The 17090-nt window shown below is 46.5% G+C and overlaps 2 protein-coding genes across 3 annotated transcripts in view; both read left to right on the top strand.

The window, feature by feature from the left end:
• FAM3B (FAM3 metabolism regulating signaling molecule B) overlaps window positions 1–901 on the top strand; it is a 65805-nt gene extending 64904 nt beyond the window's left edge. Inside the window, exon 8 of the mRNA XM_075542913.1 lies at window positions 790–901. Coding sequence (XP_075399028.1) covers window positions 790–879 — 90 coding nt within the window. The 3' untranslated portion in view covers window positions 880–901. The remainder of the gene's footprint in view (window positions 1–789) is intronic.
• Window positions 902–8894: 7993 nt separating this feature from the next.
• MX2 (MX dynamin like GTPase 2) overlaps window positions 8895–17090 on the top strand; it is a 49812-nt gene continuing 41616 nt past the window's right edge. The window contains exon 1 of one of the 2 annotated variants that reach the window (XM_075542274.1): window positions 8895–9101. The gene's annotated coding sequence lies outside the window, so the exon portion shown is untranslated. Of the gene's footprint in view, window positions 9102–14595; window positions 14681–17090 lie in introns of those variants that run through there. The other variant, XM_075542273.1, reaches the window with a different exon arrangement.

The raw sequence follows: 17090 nt of genomic DNA, 5'->3' as shown, positions 1-17090 counted from the left end.
GAAACTGGAGGAGAACTCACTCAGGTGGGGGGTGGGGAGGCAAGGGGAGGGATAGGGGAGAAGACGACAAAGATGAAGATGATGAACAAGTTGGTTCTAGTGCAGTTTTTGTTTTGTCTATAAAGTATTTAAGCCCCCTATACACAACTTGTTCCTTTTAAAGAAATGACTATTTGAAATGTTTTTTTAAAATAGCCTGCTATATTTGGTCAAACATGTAATCCACTCATCACTAATGCGATGGCCCCCAGCCATTCTGAAGATTAAAGACAAGCTTTCTACTCTGGGAGAGTTACCGTCTCAGACACCCACAGGAGCAGTTCTACCCACCTGGTAGGGTCGCCGTGAGTCAGAGTGGACTGGAGGGCCGTGAGTTGACTTTTATAATGTGATGCCTAGAACAGCTTCCCTTGGTTGAGGCATGGGATGTTCACTGGTATTGGTGAGTCCCACCCCTGCGCTAGGCAAATATGGCTATTTATAGGTAAAGCCATCCCAATTAAAATGCAGTTGGAATAGTCATGTTTCAAAAATTTAAGAGCCAGCAATAGCTGATGTGTACTGTAGTGGCAGCTCTCTGTGCGGAAAGATTGATCTGGAAGTTCTAAGTTAACTTCCTTAGTATTGTTCAAGTATTATTAAAAATACAAATTGGGAGGCGATCAAGCGCCCAGTGTAAGTTAAATCAAGACCCACTCCAGTCAGCCACTTTGTTTATGTGACTTTGTTTACATTCAATGTCTGTCCATTAGCTAGTGAGTAAATGAAAATCTTTTCTTTCTTACGCAGATCAACCACTCTGATAAAAAGAAGGACAGATACTCTGGCTGGCCCGCAGAGATCCAGATAGAAGGCTGCATTCCACGAGAGTTGAGCTAGCGGTGCACGGCCTCAATAAACAAACGTGTTCTGTATAGTTGTCTCATGAGATGGTCCACTTTAATTCCTACCACTTACCACTTGAATTCCGACAGTCATTGTTCATCAGGGGATAGCACGTGCCTTTAACAAACAATATTTGCTGATGATATTAAACTTGGCACAGTATTTATATGCCAGAATTTATACTAGACAGCGCTGTGGTTCAGTGGTAGATTTCTCATCTTCTATGCAGGAGCCCAGGTTCAGGCCCCTGCCAATGAAGCACATGCAGGACCACCACCGTCTACCAGTGGAGGCTCGCCCATTGCTGTGATCCTGAACCAGCGCCAGACGAGCTGGCAAACTAAAGCAAACTAGGAAGAGCAGGCTTGTGATCCACTTGCACAAATCAGCCAATGAAAATCCCCAACGATCATGGGGATCGCGCGGGATCAGAGAGAGTTTTATTCCATTTTGCATGGGGTTGCCATGCATCGGGGTCAACTCGTCAGCAGCCGACAGCAGTTCATATAGTGAAGCTATGGATGTGCTGCATCCCGGAAGGAACGAAATCATTTCATGTGGAGAGGGAAGACCTGGCAGACGCAGCTGCTGCTTGCCCAGGGCGGAGTCAGGCTATGATCAGACACGAATTTGCCTTTATGCGAAGATACCTTCATCTCCAGCAGCCGTCTCATCAGGGGACAACAAGCAAGGCTGGAGAGGCCTTCTCAGGACCTCCTTAGTTGATAGTCATGGCCACTGGCGCTCTGCCCTGAGGATGGTCCTTCATCTTAGACGGTCAGGAGACACACACCATTGGCTCGGCTACTGGGGAGTCCCGCCCCACTGCAAGTGCATCAAAGGGCGTGTCTGGGCCCTGTGCAAGTCAAGACACTGCGGCCACAAGACAGCTGCCAAGCGCTAGGTATTCTACCTTTCTTCCCGAGCCTGGCTGCGCAGGACGTCATCCTGCCCCAGAAGAGCTCTGGAACTGTGATGCCTGGGTCTTCTTGCCCCCGCCTGAACCACCAATACATCCTCTGTACAATGGAGGTGTTGGAATGGATGAGTAAATTCCCAGCATTCTTATCAATAGCACAACACCCTGAATTTCAGCACCTGCCACCCAAACCTAATTAGCTCAGCCACAGTGATGTCAACGCCTTCCTCAGAGCCTCAAAAAAATCTGTGTGGCAGGGAGCAGACATGATGGTTCACCTACATGGAAGGGGGCACTGTTTGTGAATAGCAACACCATGAACCCTCAAAAAAATACCTCATTGCCATCAAGTCGATGCTGACTCAGTGACCCTATAGGACAGGGTGGAACTGCCCTGCATGCTTCTGAGACTTAAATTTTTATTGGCGTATACAACCTCATCTTTCCCAGGGAGCAACTGGTGGGTCTGAACCGCAGACCCTAGGGTTAGCAGCTCAGTACATAACCCACTACACCCAGTTCTCTTGAAGATGTTATTAGACATCTTCAATTTAGTGGGTGATATGTACATTTGAATAATAGTTGTACTGACTGGTTATCCTTGTAGGCATGTAGATATTATCCTATCACAGCTGTACTTCAAGATTGATTTTTAAATGTTCTTTTTGATGATCAAGGCGACTTTATTCCTCTTGAATTTGCCATTCCTGGCATACTAAACCATATGATTGTCCAACTCAAAATCACCAATACCACTATCGCTAATGCCTAGGATATCAGTATGTTTACATTCCATTTTTGACAACTTTAAATTTTCCTACATTCACACTCTGAACATTCCATGTTCTGATTATTAATGGTTGTTTGTGGCTCTTCTCATTTTGAATTGTGTCCCATCAGCAAATGAAGATGCTGAAGGCTTTGCTCCATTCGCCTCACTGAGATCAACTCTACTTTGAGGAGGCAGTTCTTCCCCAATCATATTTTGAGTCCTTCCAACCTAAAGAGCTCATCGTTTGGCAATATTAGACAATCTGCTGCTATTCATATGGTTTTCACTGGCTAATATCTCAGACGCGGCCATGTTTTCCTTCTTCCTAGTCTGTTCTTAGTCTGGAAACAGCACTGAAATCTGTTTACCCTGGGTGACCCTGCTGGTATTTGAAATTCTGGAGGCATAGGTTCCAGTACCCCAGCAACACACGAGTCACCAAAGTATGACAAGCTGACAGGAGAAGAGGAACAAAGCTTTTTAATTTACCAGTACCCAGAAGCTCCCACTCAGCCAGCAAACCTACACAAAGGCATTTAGCTACCCTGCTCCATGAGCTGGAAAACCCATGCTGCTGTCTCCTACTGGTCTCCTGATTCTGCTGCCTCTGCTGCCAGTGTTGCTCAACTGCTGATTCTTGCATCTCTCGCCATCACCAGTGTTACAGTTCGCTTGTCTCCCGAGTCTAGGCAGCTCGCTTGTCTCCTGAGTCTAGGAAGTCCTCAGCGTAAGGATCCTGAGCCTAAAGGATGCACTCCACTCATAGCTCTTTCTTGGTGGTGGTGTGGCTCCTTCAGCTGCTACCCAATTGTGGTAGTTACATAATCTGTAGTCCATTTGAGACTTAAGAGTGAAGGGGTGGAGTTTATCCTGTCACTCAGCTTGCAGTGTGATCTTGTGGGGGGAGGTCAGAAGCTCACAGCCATCCTCCTAGTTGCCAGACTGCAGTAGGCCCCACTCCCTGGTGTTAAAGACAATGGACGCCTGCAGACATCTATTTGGTTCCAGAAGGTGGGTTTACACCGTACTGATAATGGTTCCAATGGAGATCTAGGGAATAGGTCAAAGTTAAGGCGCCATCCTAAACCTAGGATCTGCCCATCTTGTCACATGTATAACCCCAATCCCTCCCCTTCCTATTGCATGTATATCCCTAGACCACCCCCCTCTCATTACTGTATTACCTATAGGACAGCCCCTCCCAGTGATGTATGTCCTCGCCTGTAATTAGGGGGCTTACACATCCCCAGAGAATATAAAAGGCCTGGGCTAGCATGCTCGCTTCCACGTGGACCATCATGCAGGGCAGAGGTGAGCATGCTACCATGAATTGTGTCTGACACCATTTATTTCAACACTTCTATCTCTCATGCTCTCTATAACTTTACTATGATCTTTACTTATTATTGCTGTAAAATTGCACCTACCAAACCCGTATTGATGTGTTAGGGGCTGGCTTCCCCTGACATGTTCTCCTTTGGAGGTGCTAAGGAGATAACTAGCTCATTGTAGGTAGACACACGCTCACTCCCTGCAAGACATTCCTGTTAAGAAAACACATGATGCTATGCTAGAGCCCATGGAGCTGGAGCTGGAGCTCAAGGTGCCACAGGGAGACCCAGGCCAGCGTTGAGATGCTTCCACCACCACTGGATCCACAAGACTCCACCCACTGGCTGTGATCTTTCTTCCTGCATTCAGCATCATTGCATGTGCTGAGGAATTTATAGAATGGTAATGGATATATGGGCTAATATTGGACTTGTGGACTTAACCTGAACTGGGCTGGGATGTTTTCTTAATATTCAATTGTTCTTGTTTATAAAGCTCTTTTTTAGGAGACAGTGGAAGAAAAAAAAAAGCTCTTTTTTTTCCTTTTCATTATTAAATCATGTTATTGGGGTCTCTTACAACTCATCACAATCTGTACATACTGCCATTGTGTCAAGCACATTTGTGCGTTATGTTGTCATCATCATTTTCAAAGCATTTTCTAAGTGAGCTCTTGATATCAGCTCATTTTCCCCTTTCTCCGAACCCTTGATACATTATGATTATTATTTTCATATCTTACATCACCTGCTGTCTCTCTTCACCCACTTTTCTACTTTTTGTCCCCCGTGGGGGGGTGTTGTCAATCATTGTGATCGATTCCCCTTTTCTCCCCCCACCTTACTCTTAACTTCCTGGTATCTCTATTCTCACTATTGGTCCTGAGGGGTTTATCTATCCTGGATTCCCTGTGTTGCCAGCTCTTATCTGTAGGTGTACATGTTCTGGTCTAGTCAGATTTGTATGGTAGAACTGGGGTCATGATAGTGGGGGAAGGAGGAAGCATTAAAGAACTAGAAGGAAGTTGTATGTTTCACCTGTTCTATACTGCACCCTGAATGGCTCATCTTTTCCTTGTGACCTTTGTGAGATGTCCAATTGTCTACAGATAGGTTTTGGGTCTCCACCCCCTCACCCCATCCCATCCCGTTCACATTGGTATAGTTTTTTGTTCTGGATCTTTTATGCTTGATACCTGATCCCATCGACACCTCATAATCACACAGGCTGGTGGGCTTTGTTGCTTCTCAGCTAGATGGCCACTTGTTTATCTTCAAGCCTTTAAAACCCCAGATGCTTTATCTTTTGATAGCCAGGCACCATCAGATAAAGGTGATGGATATAAAGCTCTTTCTTATATACACATGAGTGTCTACGAATTTGTTTCTCTAGTCTACCCAGACTAACACACCAATGCTTCTCTCTCATTTTATTTCTTAGAAGATAAAGTGCAGGACTCAAGTAAGGGTGTGATTTGAATAAAGATAAAAGGTTCGTAACTGGGGGAAGGTGGTGACTTGAATCAGACCCTCTAATGAGGCAACAACTCAAGCTATATCCCACCCTAATCCTGCCTCATTAACAATAACAATAATATAACGGACAACTCAACCATAGACTAGGACTTAAAACATCACCAATAAAGGAGAAATACATCATATAACTAAGTAGAGGATAACAGCATCATTATATAATTGTCAAACCACTGAAAAGCATAATCCAGCCAAGTTGACACATAACTTTAACCACCATAGTTCTGTAGTCCTTATTTTCATGGTCCTACCAAACCATTGTGTGAGAGTCACAAAAAACTAAACTATAAATAATTCACTCCACCATACCTGGAAAGCTTAGAAATATGTCTAGAAAGAAAAAAACTTAGAAACATCTTCCTCACCTTTGACCTTAGCTGTATTTATTTCTCTATATTGATTTTTTTCCACTCAAAATCACTACTATCAAATTGATTCTGACTGAGAACAACCCTATAGAACAAAACCTGCCCCTGTGGGTTTTTGAAACTGTAAAGTTGTAGGGAAGTAACAGGTTCAGGTTGTTGTGCAAGCCATTCTGCCACTTGGGCCCGATGATTCAGATGATCCAATCATGCTTGAGGTGTCAGAGGGAGCTAGATATGCAGTTTGGACTCTTTGGCAGGCTCCTGTGGGTAAATCACAATGCAGACCTTTAGGATGTTGGAGCAAGGCTCTGCCATCTTCTGCAGACAACTGCTACCCATTTGAAAACTAGCTTTGAGCCTGTTACTGGGCCTCAGTAGAGACTGAATGTCTCACCATGGGCCACTAAGTCACCATGCTGCCTAAGCTGCCCTTCATGAACTGGATATTGTCTGACCCTCAGTCATAAAATTGTACACACTCCATCATGAAATGGAAGCAGTATACACGAGGTCAAGCTGGAATAGAACCTGAAGGTACAAGTAAGCTGCATAAACATACGGCCCAAATGCCTAGTGTATCCTCCTGTCAGTGTTTCCTTTTCCCAGACAGCAGCTATGGCTTCATAAAGAGCTCTTTATGGTCAGTTGATTGTGGAGCAGAAAACGTGTGGTTTACTGGTGGTTCTGCATTTTATATGCAGGTACCACTCAAAAGTGTACAATAACAACACTACAGCCCGTCTGAGTCCTTGCTGAAGGGAAATCCCCCCAAGTGGATAAAACTTTTGAGTGATATACCTAATCGTTCAGTTTACTTAGAAGGAAAAATGGCCAAATGAGTGATATATATTGATTTATGAGCTGATTAGAAAATTGGTCAAAAGGAGATGTAGGGAAGATATGTGGTTAGACTTCTCTGAGTGAGCAAAAAAAGTGAAGATACCTGTCTTATTTGAATGCTCAAGGGTTACCTCTGCAAAAGAGGACTTTTAACAAATAGAGATGACACATTCTGTGGAAACCCATCATCCTCTTTCCCTAGCCAATCCTGTCCTTGCCCAATGGGCACGTGAACCAAGTGGTCATGGTGGTCATGATGGAGGTTATGCGTGAGCTCAGCAACATGGACTTCCGCTCACCAAGTAAGTGGCTGCTACTACTGCTAAGTGGCCATCTGCCAGCAACAGAGACCAACACTCAGTCTAAGATGTGAGACCATTCCTCAAGATCAACCAGCAATCTGGTGGCCAGTTGATTGCCCAGGAACACAAAAGGGCAGTGTTTGGTTCTTACTGGAATAGACACTCTGGATATGGATTTGTTTTCCCAGCATGCAATTCTCCGGCCTAAACTACCATTTGTATGCTTATAGAATGTCTTCTCCACCAGCATGGTACCGCACACAGCATCACCTCAGATGAAAGGATTCACTTCCCAGCTAATGAAGTGTGGCCCATGCTCACAGAATCCACTGGTCTTACCATATTCCCCGGTATCCTTAAGCCGCTAGTGTGATAGAAGAGTGGAATGGGCTTCTGAAGATACAATTATGGCTCCAGCTCAAGGGCAACACCTTGCAGGGCTAGGGCTATGTTCTCTAGGAGGCTTAGAAACAGTATTAGACACTGAAGGCCTAATAAATGGAAGCAGATCATTGCTGGCCAGAAGACGGGCTCATTGGGAGGGTACTCAAACTGCGACTGAGGAGGAGCTGATTTCTCAGAATGGAAAGTTGATTTCTCATGGTGACAGGAGTCAAGTAAAGTCTGTGAGAATAGATCCCTCGGGATCTTCATTTGTTTGGACAAAAGCTGCAAAAATTCTGCTAATTGTTGTAACTTGCAATGTGATAAGTATGAACCTAGAAAAATAGGAAGCCATTATAAATGAAATAGAATGCATAAAGAAAGATATTGTAGGCATTGATGAACTGAAATGGAGTTGTACTGGCCATTTTGAATTAGTATATCATGATTTGGTATGTCAGGTATAACACAAGAAGAATGGCATGGGATTCATTGTCAAAGAGTACATTGCCAAATCAACTCTGAAAAACAGTGCTGTCTCTGATAAATCATATTTATTTTCTTTCAGATAAATATCCAATCGATGCAACTATCATTCAAATTTATGCACCAACCACAAAAGCTAGTGATGAAAAAAAGTGAAGAATGCTACCAATGATGTCAACCTGAAATTGATCAAACATGTCATCAAGATGAATTGATACTTATTGGTGACTGAAATGCAACAATTGGAAACAAAGAGGAAGGAACAGAATCTGGAGATCACATAGGATAAAGTTTTGTAAGATCAATGACTTGTTCAGAGCAATTACCTTTTTTCAACAACACAAAAAGGGACTATACACCCGGACGTCCAGATAGAATATACAGAAATCAAATTGACTACATCTGGGGGAAGAGACAATGGAGAAACTCAATATCAACAGCTAAAACCAGGTCAGGGGACTATTATGGAAAACACTATGAATTGCTCACGTGTAAGTTCAGGCTAAAGCTAAAATGTTTAAAAACAAGTCCAGGATACCAAATGTACAGCCTGGAATTTTGAGAATATTTCAAGAACAGATTTGACTCATTGAACACTAATAGCAGAAGACCTGGTGAGCTATCAGAAGGCAGTCAGACAATCATTCATGAAGAAAGCAAAAGGTCACTAAAGAAACAACCAAGAAGGGGATCATTTAAAAACAAAAGACGGGAAAGGTAGAAAAGATCAAAGTGGATGTCAGATGATATTCTGAAACTTGCTATTAATTGTAGAGTAGCTAAAGCAAGTATAAGAAAAGATGAAGTAGCTCAATAGAAAATTTCAAAGGGCAGCTCAAAAAACGAAATCCAAATGTTAGAATGAAACGTGTAAGATTTAGAAAACCAAGAGAACACATTTGGCATATGTGAAACTCAAGAAAAAAATTCAGGTCTCAAGCTGTAGCCTTGAAAGGTTCTATGGGTAAAATATTGAATGACGCAGGAAGCATCAAGAGAAGATGGAAAGAACACATCGAGTCCCTGTGAGAAAAAGAACTAGTCCACATTCCCCCATTTCAGGAGGTAGCAGGTGAGCAAGCACCAACGGTGCTTGCGGAAGAAGTTCAAGCGGCACTGAAGGCAATGACCAGGAACAAAGATCCAGGAATTGATGGAGTACCAACTGAAAGGTTTCAGCAAGATGAGGAAGCATTCACTCATCGATCCCAGGAAACTTAGAACACAGCGGGCGGCCGAGCAGAACGTGGAGCCGCGTCCCCTCGAGGGCGCTCCGGGCAGGTATGGTCCCAGGAAGCCATGGTCCCGCCGCCAGCCGCGCCAGAGTCCAGGGGGCCGGTGCCAGGAAGCGGCGGCCCCTCCGGCGTTTTCCAAAGCTCGGGGCCGCCGACTTAGGCCTGCGAGTAGGCGGCCGGGTCTAGGAAGGTGGGCCTGGAGGGCGCAGGCGGAGCCGCCAGCGCCTCTGCGCTGGGCTCCGACTCTGAGGAGCCCGAGGCCGGGGGCGGGAGCGCGCGGCGGGGGGCGGGAGCGCGCGGCGGGGCGCGGCTTGTGGGGAGGGGAGGTGCACGCGCGCCCCAGCTTGCCCCAGCTTGCTTGCCCCACCTTCTGGCGCGTGTCCTTGCGCCTGCGCACTTTGCAGGTCTTGCCACGCCTCCCGGCGGGGCTGGAGGGTTGTGATTGGTGGGCTCTTGAGATGCTCTCGCCCCATCCTCCTCCAATCTCGGAATTGGACTCTCTTCCTGCGGGTGGGTTCTCCGGATGGCGCGGATGCAGTTCTTTACGCTTCAGCTGCTCCGTGCCGGTCGGACTGCGGTATGCGTCGGGGGTAGGGAAGCCACAGGATGAATAAAAGCGTTCGTTGTGTTAGAAGTTGCTCCCCCCGAGCGTAGGAAATGCTACACTCCGCGCATACAGACCAAGGAGGCGGAGCGATTGGTTTCTAAGCTGGAGAGCGGCCGAAGGGTCTGGAACTCCATTCGCCCCAGAGCTGCTTCACCTCAGCCACCTGAGGATTTGGGAAAACAAATCCTAAATGCTTTTTTTTTTAAGTTAAAGTTTTCAACCAATATAAAGTGAAGAAAAATAAAGCATCCCATCGCCCCGCCCTACTCTAGAGGTGTGTGTGTGTGTGTGTGTGTGTGTTTTAAATAGACGTTCCAGAGGTGGCCCGGGTGTGTGTGTGTGTGTGTGTGTGTGTGTGTGTGTGTTTTAAATAGACGTTCCAGAGGTGGCCCGGGTGTGTGTGTGTGTGTGTGTGTGTGTGTGTGTGTGTGTGTGTGTGTGTGTGTGTGTGTGTTTTAAATAGACGTTCCAGAGGTGGCCCGGCAATCTAAGTCGCCAAGCGAGTGTGACCCGCAGCCCTCGGGAGGAGGTGCTGCGTTGTTGCCCCCCACCCCGTTTGGCCCCATCCTAAGCCTCTTCTCCATAGTGCCGCCTCCCAGGACATCTTTATCACGGAATATTTCTTGGTGAAGGGACGGTATTACTTTTAAATAAAGATAATCAAGATGTTAAAAAAAAACCCAGCTAATTGGCCAACTGACTGGAAGAGATCCATATTTGTACCCATTCCAAAGAAACACACAACAGAATGCTCAGTCTATAAGAGATCACTAATATCACGTTCCAGACAAATTTTGCAGAAGATCATCCAACGAAGGTTGCAGTACTACATTGACAGGGAGCTGCCAGAGGTTCAGGCCAGAGTCAGAAGAGGACCAGGAATAAGATATCCTTGCTGATGTCAGATGGATCTTGGCTAAAAGCAGAGAATACCAGGAAGGTGTTTACTTGTGTTTATTGACTTTGCCAAAGCACTTGACTGCGTGGAACATAATAAACTACAGATAACCTTAAGAAGAGTGTAATTCCAGAACATTTCATTGTGCGCATGAGGAACTTGAAAATGAATCAAGAGGCAGTTATGAGACCAGAACAAGAGAATACTGCATAGTTTAAAATCAAGAAAAATGTATGACAGGGTTGTATCCTCTCATCATAATTATTCAATCTATATGCTGAGAAAATCATCAGAGAAGTTGGCTTATATAAAGAAAAATATTGCATCAGGATTGAAGAAAGGCTTATTAACCACCCGCAATGCGCAAATGACGCAACCTAGTTTGCTGAAAATGAGGAGGACTTGAAGCATTTACTGATTAAGATCAAGGATCGCAGCCTTTGACATGGATTACAACTCAATGTAAAGAAGACCGAACTCTTCACAACTGGACGAATAGGTAACAGCATGGTGAATGAAGTAAAGGATGAAGTTGTCAAGGATTTGTCTTGCTTGGATCCACAATCAGTGCTCATAGAAGCAACAGTCAAGCACTCAGAAGATGGTTTGCATTAGGTACATCTGCCGCACTAGACCTCTTCTGGGTATTAAAAAGCAAGGATGTTACTTTGAGAACTAAGGTGTGCCTGACCCAAGCCATTGTATTTTCAGTTGCCTCATATGCATGTGGAAGTCGAACACTGAATAAGGAACACTGAAGAAGAATCAATGTAGTTGAATTGTGGGCTGGAGAAGAACATTGAAAGTACCATGAATTACTAAGCAGACAAACTGATCTTTCTGGGAAGAAGTATGGCCAGAATGCTCCTTAGAGGCAAGGATGACAAGACTTGGGACATAATGTCACTGGTCCCTGGAGAAGGATTTCATGTTAGGTCGGGTGGAAGGGCAGTGAAGGAGAGAAAGGTCTTCCAGGAGACAGACTGACACGGTGGCTGCAACAGTGGGCTCAGATACAGGAATCATTACGAGAATGTGCAGGACTGGCAGTGTTTCGTTCTGTTGTGCATAAGGTCATTATGGGCTGGAATTAACTCAATGGCACCTAACAACAACAACAACACAGCTTTGTATGCCATTTCCATATATATATATATGAACCCTGATTATGTAGGAGTTACCCTTTGGGCTGTGAGCCACATGGTCAGCCATACAAAACCACCAACTGTCTCCCTTCCCCTCTGATTTTCTGTTGTTCTTCCTCCTGGAGGGGTGTGTGTGGTTATGTGCCATCCGTTGTGATAGGTACCCACTTCCTCCCTAGCTCTCCCCTCCTTCCCCCTACCCTTTTGGTATCGCTTTCTCCGTTCCTGGGTTCTGTGTGTCATGAGCTTTATCTCTTGCCTATACCTATGTACATGTTCCCATCCAGTCCAGAGTGGGAAGCAGATTGGGATCATGATAGTGGGGGCTGAGGAGGCCTCAAGGGATCAGAGGTATATTACATGACCAATCAGTGCTCTACTGCACACTGATTGACTCATCCCCTCCCTGCGACCCCTCTGTGGGGGGATGTTCTACTGTCCACAGATGGGCTTTTGGTCTCTGCTCCCTCCCCCCTCATTCTCACCAGTGCATTTTTGCTGTTGTTTGTTATGAATTTTCTGATGCCCGTTGCCCGGTCCCGATGACACCTCATGGTCGCTCTGGCTGGTGTGCTTCTTCCATGTGGACTTGTTGCTTCACTGTTAGATGGCCGCTTGTTTTACTTCAAGCCTTTAAGATCCCAGACACTACATCTTTTTTTTTTTTCCAAATACTACATCTTGTAATAGCCGGGCACCATCCTCTGTCTTCACCACATCTGCTATGCACCCGTTTTGTCTTCAGCAATCATGAGCGGGGAGGTGTGGGTTTGAGCATCACAAAATGCCATTTTGTTAGAACAAAGTGTTCTTGTATTGATGGAGGGTAGGAGTTGAGGCCCAAGGCCTGTCCAAAGCCTTAGTGGATTGCCTTATAAATATATGTACATATGTCAATGCCTCTATTATTATGGATTAATGTATTTATGTAAGTACACATCTCTGTTAATACCTCTATCTATAGCTTTACTTCCTAGAGCTTTCCTGTTTCCTTTTCCCTCCTCCTGCCCTATCATCATGTTCCCCCTTCTTCCACCTCTTAGTACTTCCTCTCAGCTAGATTGATGTTGCTCTAATACCCACAGTATCTCTACAACCTTCTAGATGTTGGTTTTAACTCCCTGGTTGTTCCTCTGTCTGTGGCATTGTTTGCTCACCACACCCACCCCACCCCCTGCCACCTTCTTCCCCCAAGACTCTCCTGGGGCCATTGGCTCTGTAGCTTTCTCCCCAAGCTTGCTTCCCATGTCTGTCTTATACAAGTAGGCAAGCCAGAAATGTCCTAGTCCAAACAATAAGAAAATAAAAGATTGAAAAAGAAAAAGAGAGTGAAAAAAAACCCCAATCATACATTGTTTCATGTCTGTCTGCTGGTGTTTATGAGTCTCTCACCTCTGGTCCTGGAGGAGTCTTGGGGGCTGCCCCTCCTGGCCTGAAGTCTATTTGGGGTGGGGGGCTTTTTAGGGGCTTTGCTCCAATTGCTGATCTGTTATGCTCCCTTCTTGGTTTGTCCCGCTGTGGGGGATTCAGGGCACATTACTCCCCACCCCTCCCACCCCCAGCCCATGTGTCCCCATTATTGTCCTCTCTCGCAGTACGCTCCAGTTAAGGGACAACAAGTCTTGAGTTGTTGGCAGTCGCACAGTCCTCTCTGTGCCTCAGCAGCTCCGTGCAGGGACATCATCCTCCGGGCTTGGTGTGCCCATATGGAGTCTAGGCCAACTGCCCCATTCTCTTTTCCTTTCTTGGTTTGCTTCTGTGTGGGCATGGTAAGTTGGTTTCTTTCCCTCACCTGAAGGTCTAGTGTCATTCTCTGAGGCAGACACTTCCAGGGGAGGGGTCAGACTGGTTCTGGTTAGGGACAGCCTTGTAGTCCAGTCTCTTCATGGATTCCTCCACGTGGTTACATTGCCCTCCTGGTTTGGTGCTCCATGGTGGGGTCTGTGTGCACGCTCCAATTCTGTGGAGACACAACCAATACTCTCTTCCAGGTTAGTGGCCTGTTCCCCCATGCCATCATCTCAGTTTCTACAACCTCCCCCCCCCCACCCCGGTTTCTTCTTTGTCCTTCCTCCCTTTCCCCTTCTTTATGTTGGATTCACAGGTACCTCCTTGGGTTTGGTCTGACATTCACCCAATTGCCTGTGCCTCCACCCATATAGTGTGAGATAAGTGCTTTTTCTTCTGTACCTACTGTGCTGATTATACTGACCTCAGGGGACTCGTGTTGTACTTGCCAGAAGCTGTGGGCTCCCCTTCTTTGAGAACTTAGCACTTTCAAATGGGAGAGGCTAGCTTTGGTCTGGGGTGGCCCAGGCAGGGTCCCAGCAGACAAGTGAAAAGGTTCAAGTCACACGCCTGAGAAAATGTCCCCATCGTGTGTTAGTGGCATATTTATATGTAGTTGTGTCTGCCCCCACCCCCACACATACACAAAAGTTCAGAAGGTAGGGTGGGGCAGGACACAGGGACAGATGCAAACAGGAAACCCACGTAGAAAGTGGCAAGAGGATTCCAAGCAGTGTCTCTGAACAAAACTGCCCATGCAAAACAACTTTGCTTTATAAACGTTCAACTAAACTACAATGAAAACATCCTGCAAAAAAAGAAAAAGAAAGAAATGCTGATTCTCCCACCCCCAGACCAGACACCAACACCCCCACCTGGGGCAGCCTATTGCACTCTAACACCCCCATGTTTGAAGATGCTCCCCTCCTCCAGCTGCTTCTGACTCTGCTCTACAGTGAACCCATCCTCACTTCTGAGCTATCCCTGGAAACATATTGAAAGTCTGCTTTCATTTCTGTGTCCCAGCAGCTAGTTTCATTTCTCTTCCCTCTCATCGTGAGAGGAGGGGCTGGAGGGATGGGAGGGGCAGAAGGGATGGGAGGGGCAGAGTGGTTCACACACCATATAAAAGCGGAGGAAGGAAGATCCAAACAGATGTTCCTGCTCTCCGCTGGGAGCCCCTGCAGGTAAGAGCCCCACCAGACCTGGGAGAGCCTTCATTGGCAACAGAGGGCTTTTCTGTTTCCTGTTTACATTTCCTAAGTCGCTTGGCATGCGTCACAGAGGCAGGATCCAGAAAGCTATGTACAATTTGATTGTGACCCCGTGTGAGGCAAAGGACTGGTTGCTGCTGCTGGTCCACAGCCAGCCCTGAATGCAGAGGGGTGGGATCCAACGGGCTGCAGCTGCCTCGGGATTGGTACAACTGGGAGGCGACTGCGCTGGAATGGCTTGGAGACACGTTGCTCAAGGCTGCAGGGTGCATGGAGTCTGGAGGTGGGGTGGGGGAGGGTTGTACCCTAAATCCTGGACTCTGGGGCTTCCCTTGCAGGTTTTGTGCTCAGTGCTGTGATGGTCGCCGGGCTCTGAGAAGATGGGTGGAGTGATTTGGAGCATTTGCCAATTTTCCTGGCGTCAACATACTCTACCACCATCACCCCACAGCCAACTCCCACCCAATAGGAGCAGCCGGGAGCACCCTGGTCTTCCTGGACCTTTGGGGCCCCAGCATTAAGGTGACATCCTGCTAGGATGACGCCTCTTGAAACTGTTCTGCCTCATCACATTTAGGATGTTTACTACAGTGTTGTTGTTGTTTAAGGGAGGGTGGGGGCCGGCATTGGGGATAAGGTCAAATTCCTTGCCTGACCCTTTGGTAGTTGTGACTCTGCTTGGTACAAAGATGCTGAAGTCAGGGCTGAAGTCAGAGTGGAGCCATAAATAAATAAATGGAACATCTCCTGGTGTCAGGACACGCCCAGGGATGCTGAAGTAGAGTCTAGAAAAACAGCAGTACTGGGCGGAGCTGCGTGCAAGACACTTTGGACTGGAGGCTCCCCAGCCTCACCTGGCTGTCCCTGCATCTCACAGCTACTGTCACCCTTCTGAGGAGTCAAGTTCACTTTGATCCTAGTTGAATTGTGTCCCCAGGAAAGACCCATTGAAATCCTGTTGCTTTGTTTAGGACTAGGGTCTTTCTTTGAAGATTTTCCCAATGAACCAGGTCATAGTGACCTAGAGTTACATCATCCATATAACTGGTGTTTTATAAAAGAGGAAAATAGATATGAAAACAGGGTCACACACAGGAGGAGGGTATCATGCAGAGAGACAGCTGCCAATGGCAAAGGATCAGCCAGATCCTCTGAGATAGTTTATTGTGCCAACCTGGCCGATAAACACATGTGGGATTAATTGAAGGGCAGAGAGATAAATGGCTCAGCAAGCCTCGCCTTTCTTGTCTCTCGCTCTTTGATCATCGGACCAGTGTGTAGCTGCCTTGCTTTTTCTGTGCCTCAGTTTACAAGCTACACTACCTGTGGGACACCTAACCTGTGGACGGTGTCGCTGTAATTTGAGGTTCCTTTAAGACCTGCTTAGCCACACAATTGGAATTTACATCTCTTGAGCTGGGGACTGACTGTTGATGACCTAGCTGACTGTTGGTGACCTGCCTTGCTGTTTGCTGTCTGTGCTGGGATAGCCTGAATCTCTCTACAGAGGACTACCTGGCGGCCCTCAAGACTTGAAGGACTGTCAGTGTCTCACAACTGTCTCACGGGAGTGAGTTGCACTGAACCATTTGTACTGCTTTATAATTTAACTGTTCATTTCTTGTATTGTATCTATCTGTATATAATTTAACTGTTCATTTTTGTGTATATGTATATATATGTATATGTATATATATATATATATATCAGCAATTTGGTTTTGTCTCTCTACAGAACCCTAACACACCCTCAGAAGCTAGCAGGGAGGGAGGCCAGGGGCACTTCCTCCCTCAGCCTCAGAGGGATGCCCAAACTCCCAGCCTCCAAAGCTATGAGGCAATAAATGTCAGCTCCTAAGGCCACCTGCTTTGTGTTGTTTGGTGACAGCAGCCCTAGAAAACCTATGGCTGAGCCTCCTCCCAGGAGAAGGCTGCCAGACAGGAAAACCACCTCAGAAAGGCTGTGGTGCCTTCTGGAGGGTCATCCAAGGCCAAACAGTCACCAAGCCAGAATCCCCGTTCTGGTAAACTATCTGGGAAAATCAGATCTTGAACCCCTCCCCACTGTTCAACCTCAGATGGGCGGAGCCCAGTCATGTGAATGTGTGAGCCATGTGATTTCCTTCCTCTTGCTCCAGAATCGAGAGCAAGTGTTAGCCAACCAGACTGTTGTGTTCTGCTTCTGCGCCATGCCCAGAGAATTGGAATTGAGTCCGTGGCAGTGAGTTTTTGAGAGCTGGCTTAGCTTAAGGGGACCTAGTGGTGCCAAGGTGTAAGCATCTCCTGCTATCCGGACAGCTGGTGGGCGGTTCACACGCACCAGCTGCTCTGCTGGAGACAGAGGAGGCAGCCTGTTTCCCTAAAGATGTAGGACACTTCCTCCT

The sequence above is a fragment of the Tenrec ecaudatus genome, chromosome 2 (genome assembly GCF_050624435.1).
Source record: "Tenrec ecaudatus isolate mTenEca1 chromosome 2, mTenEca1.hap1, whole genome shotgun sequence".
Taxonomy (NCBI): Eukaryota; Metazoa; Chordata; class Mammalia; order Afrosoricida; family Tenrecidae; genus Tenrec; species Tenrec ecaudatus.
This window is presented reverse-complemented; position numbering and strand designations above follow the sequence as displayed.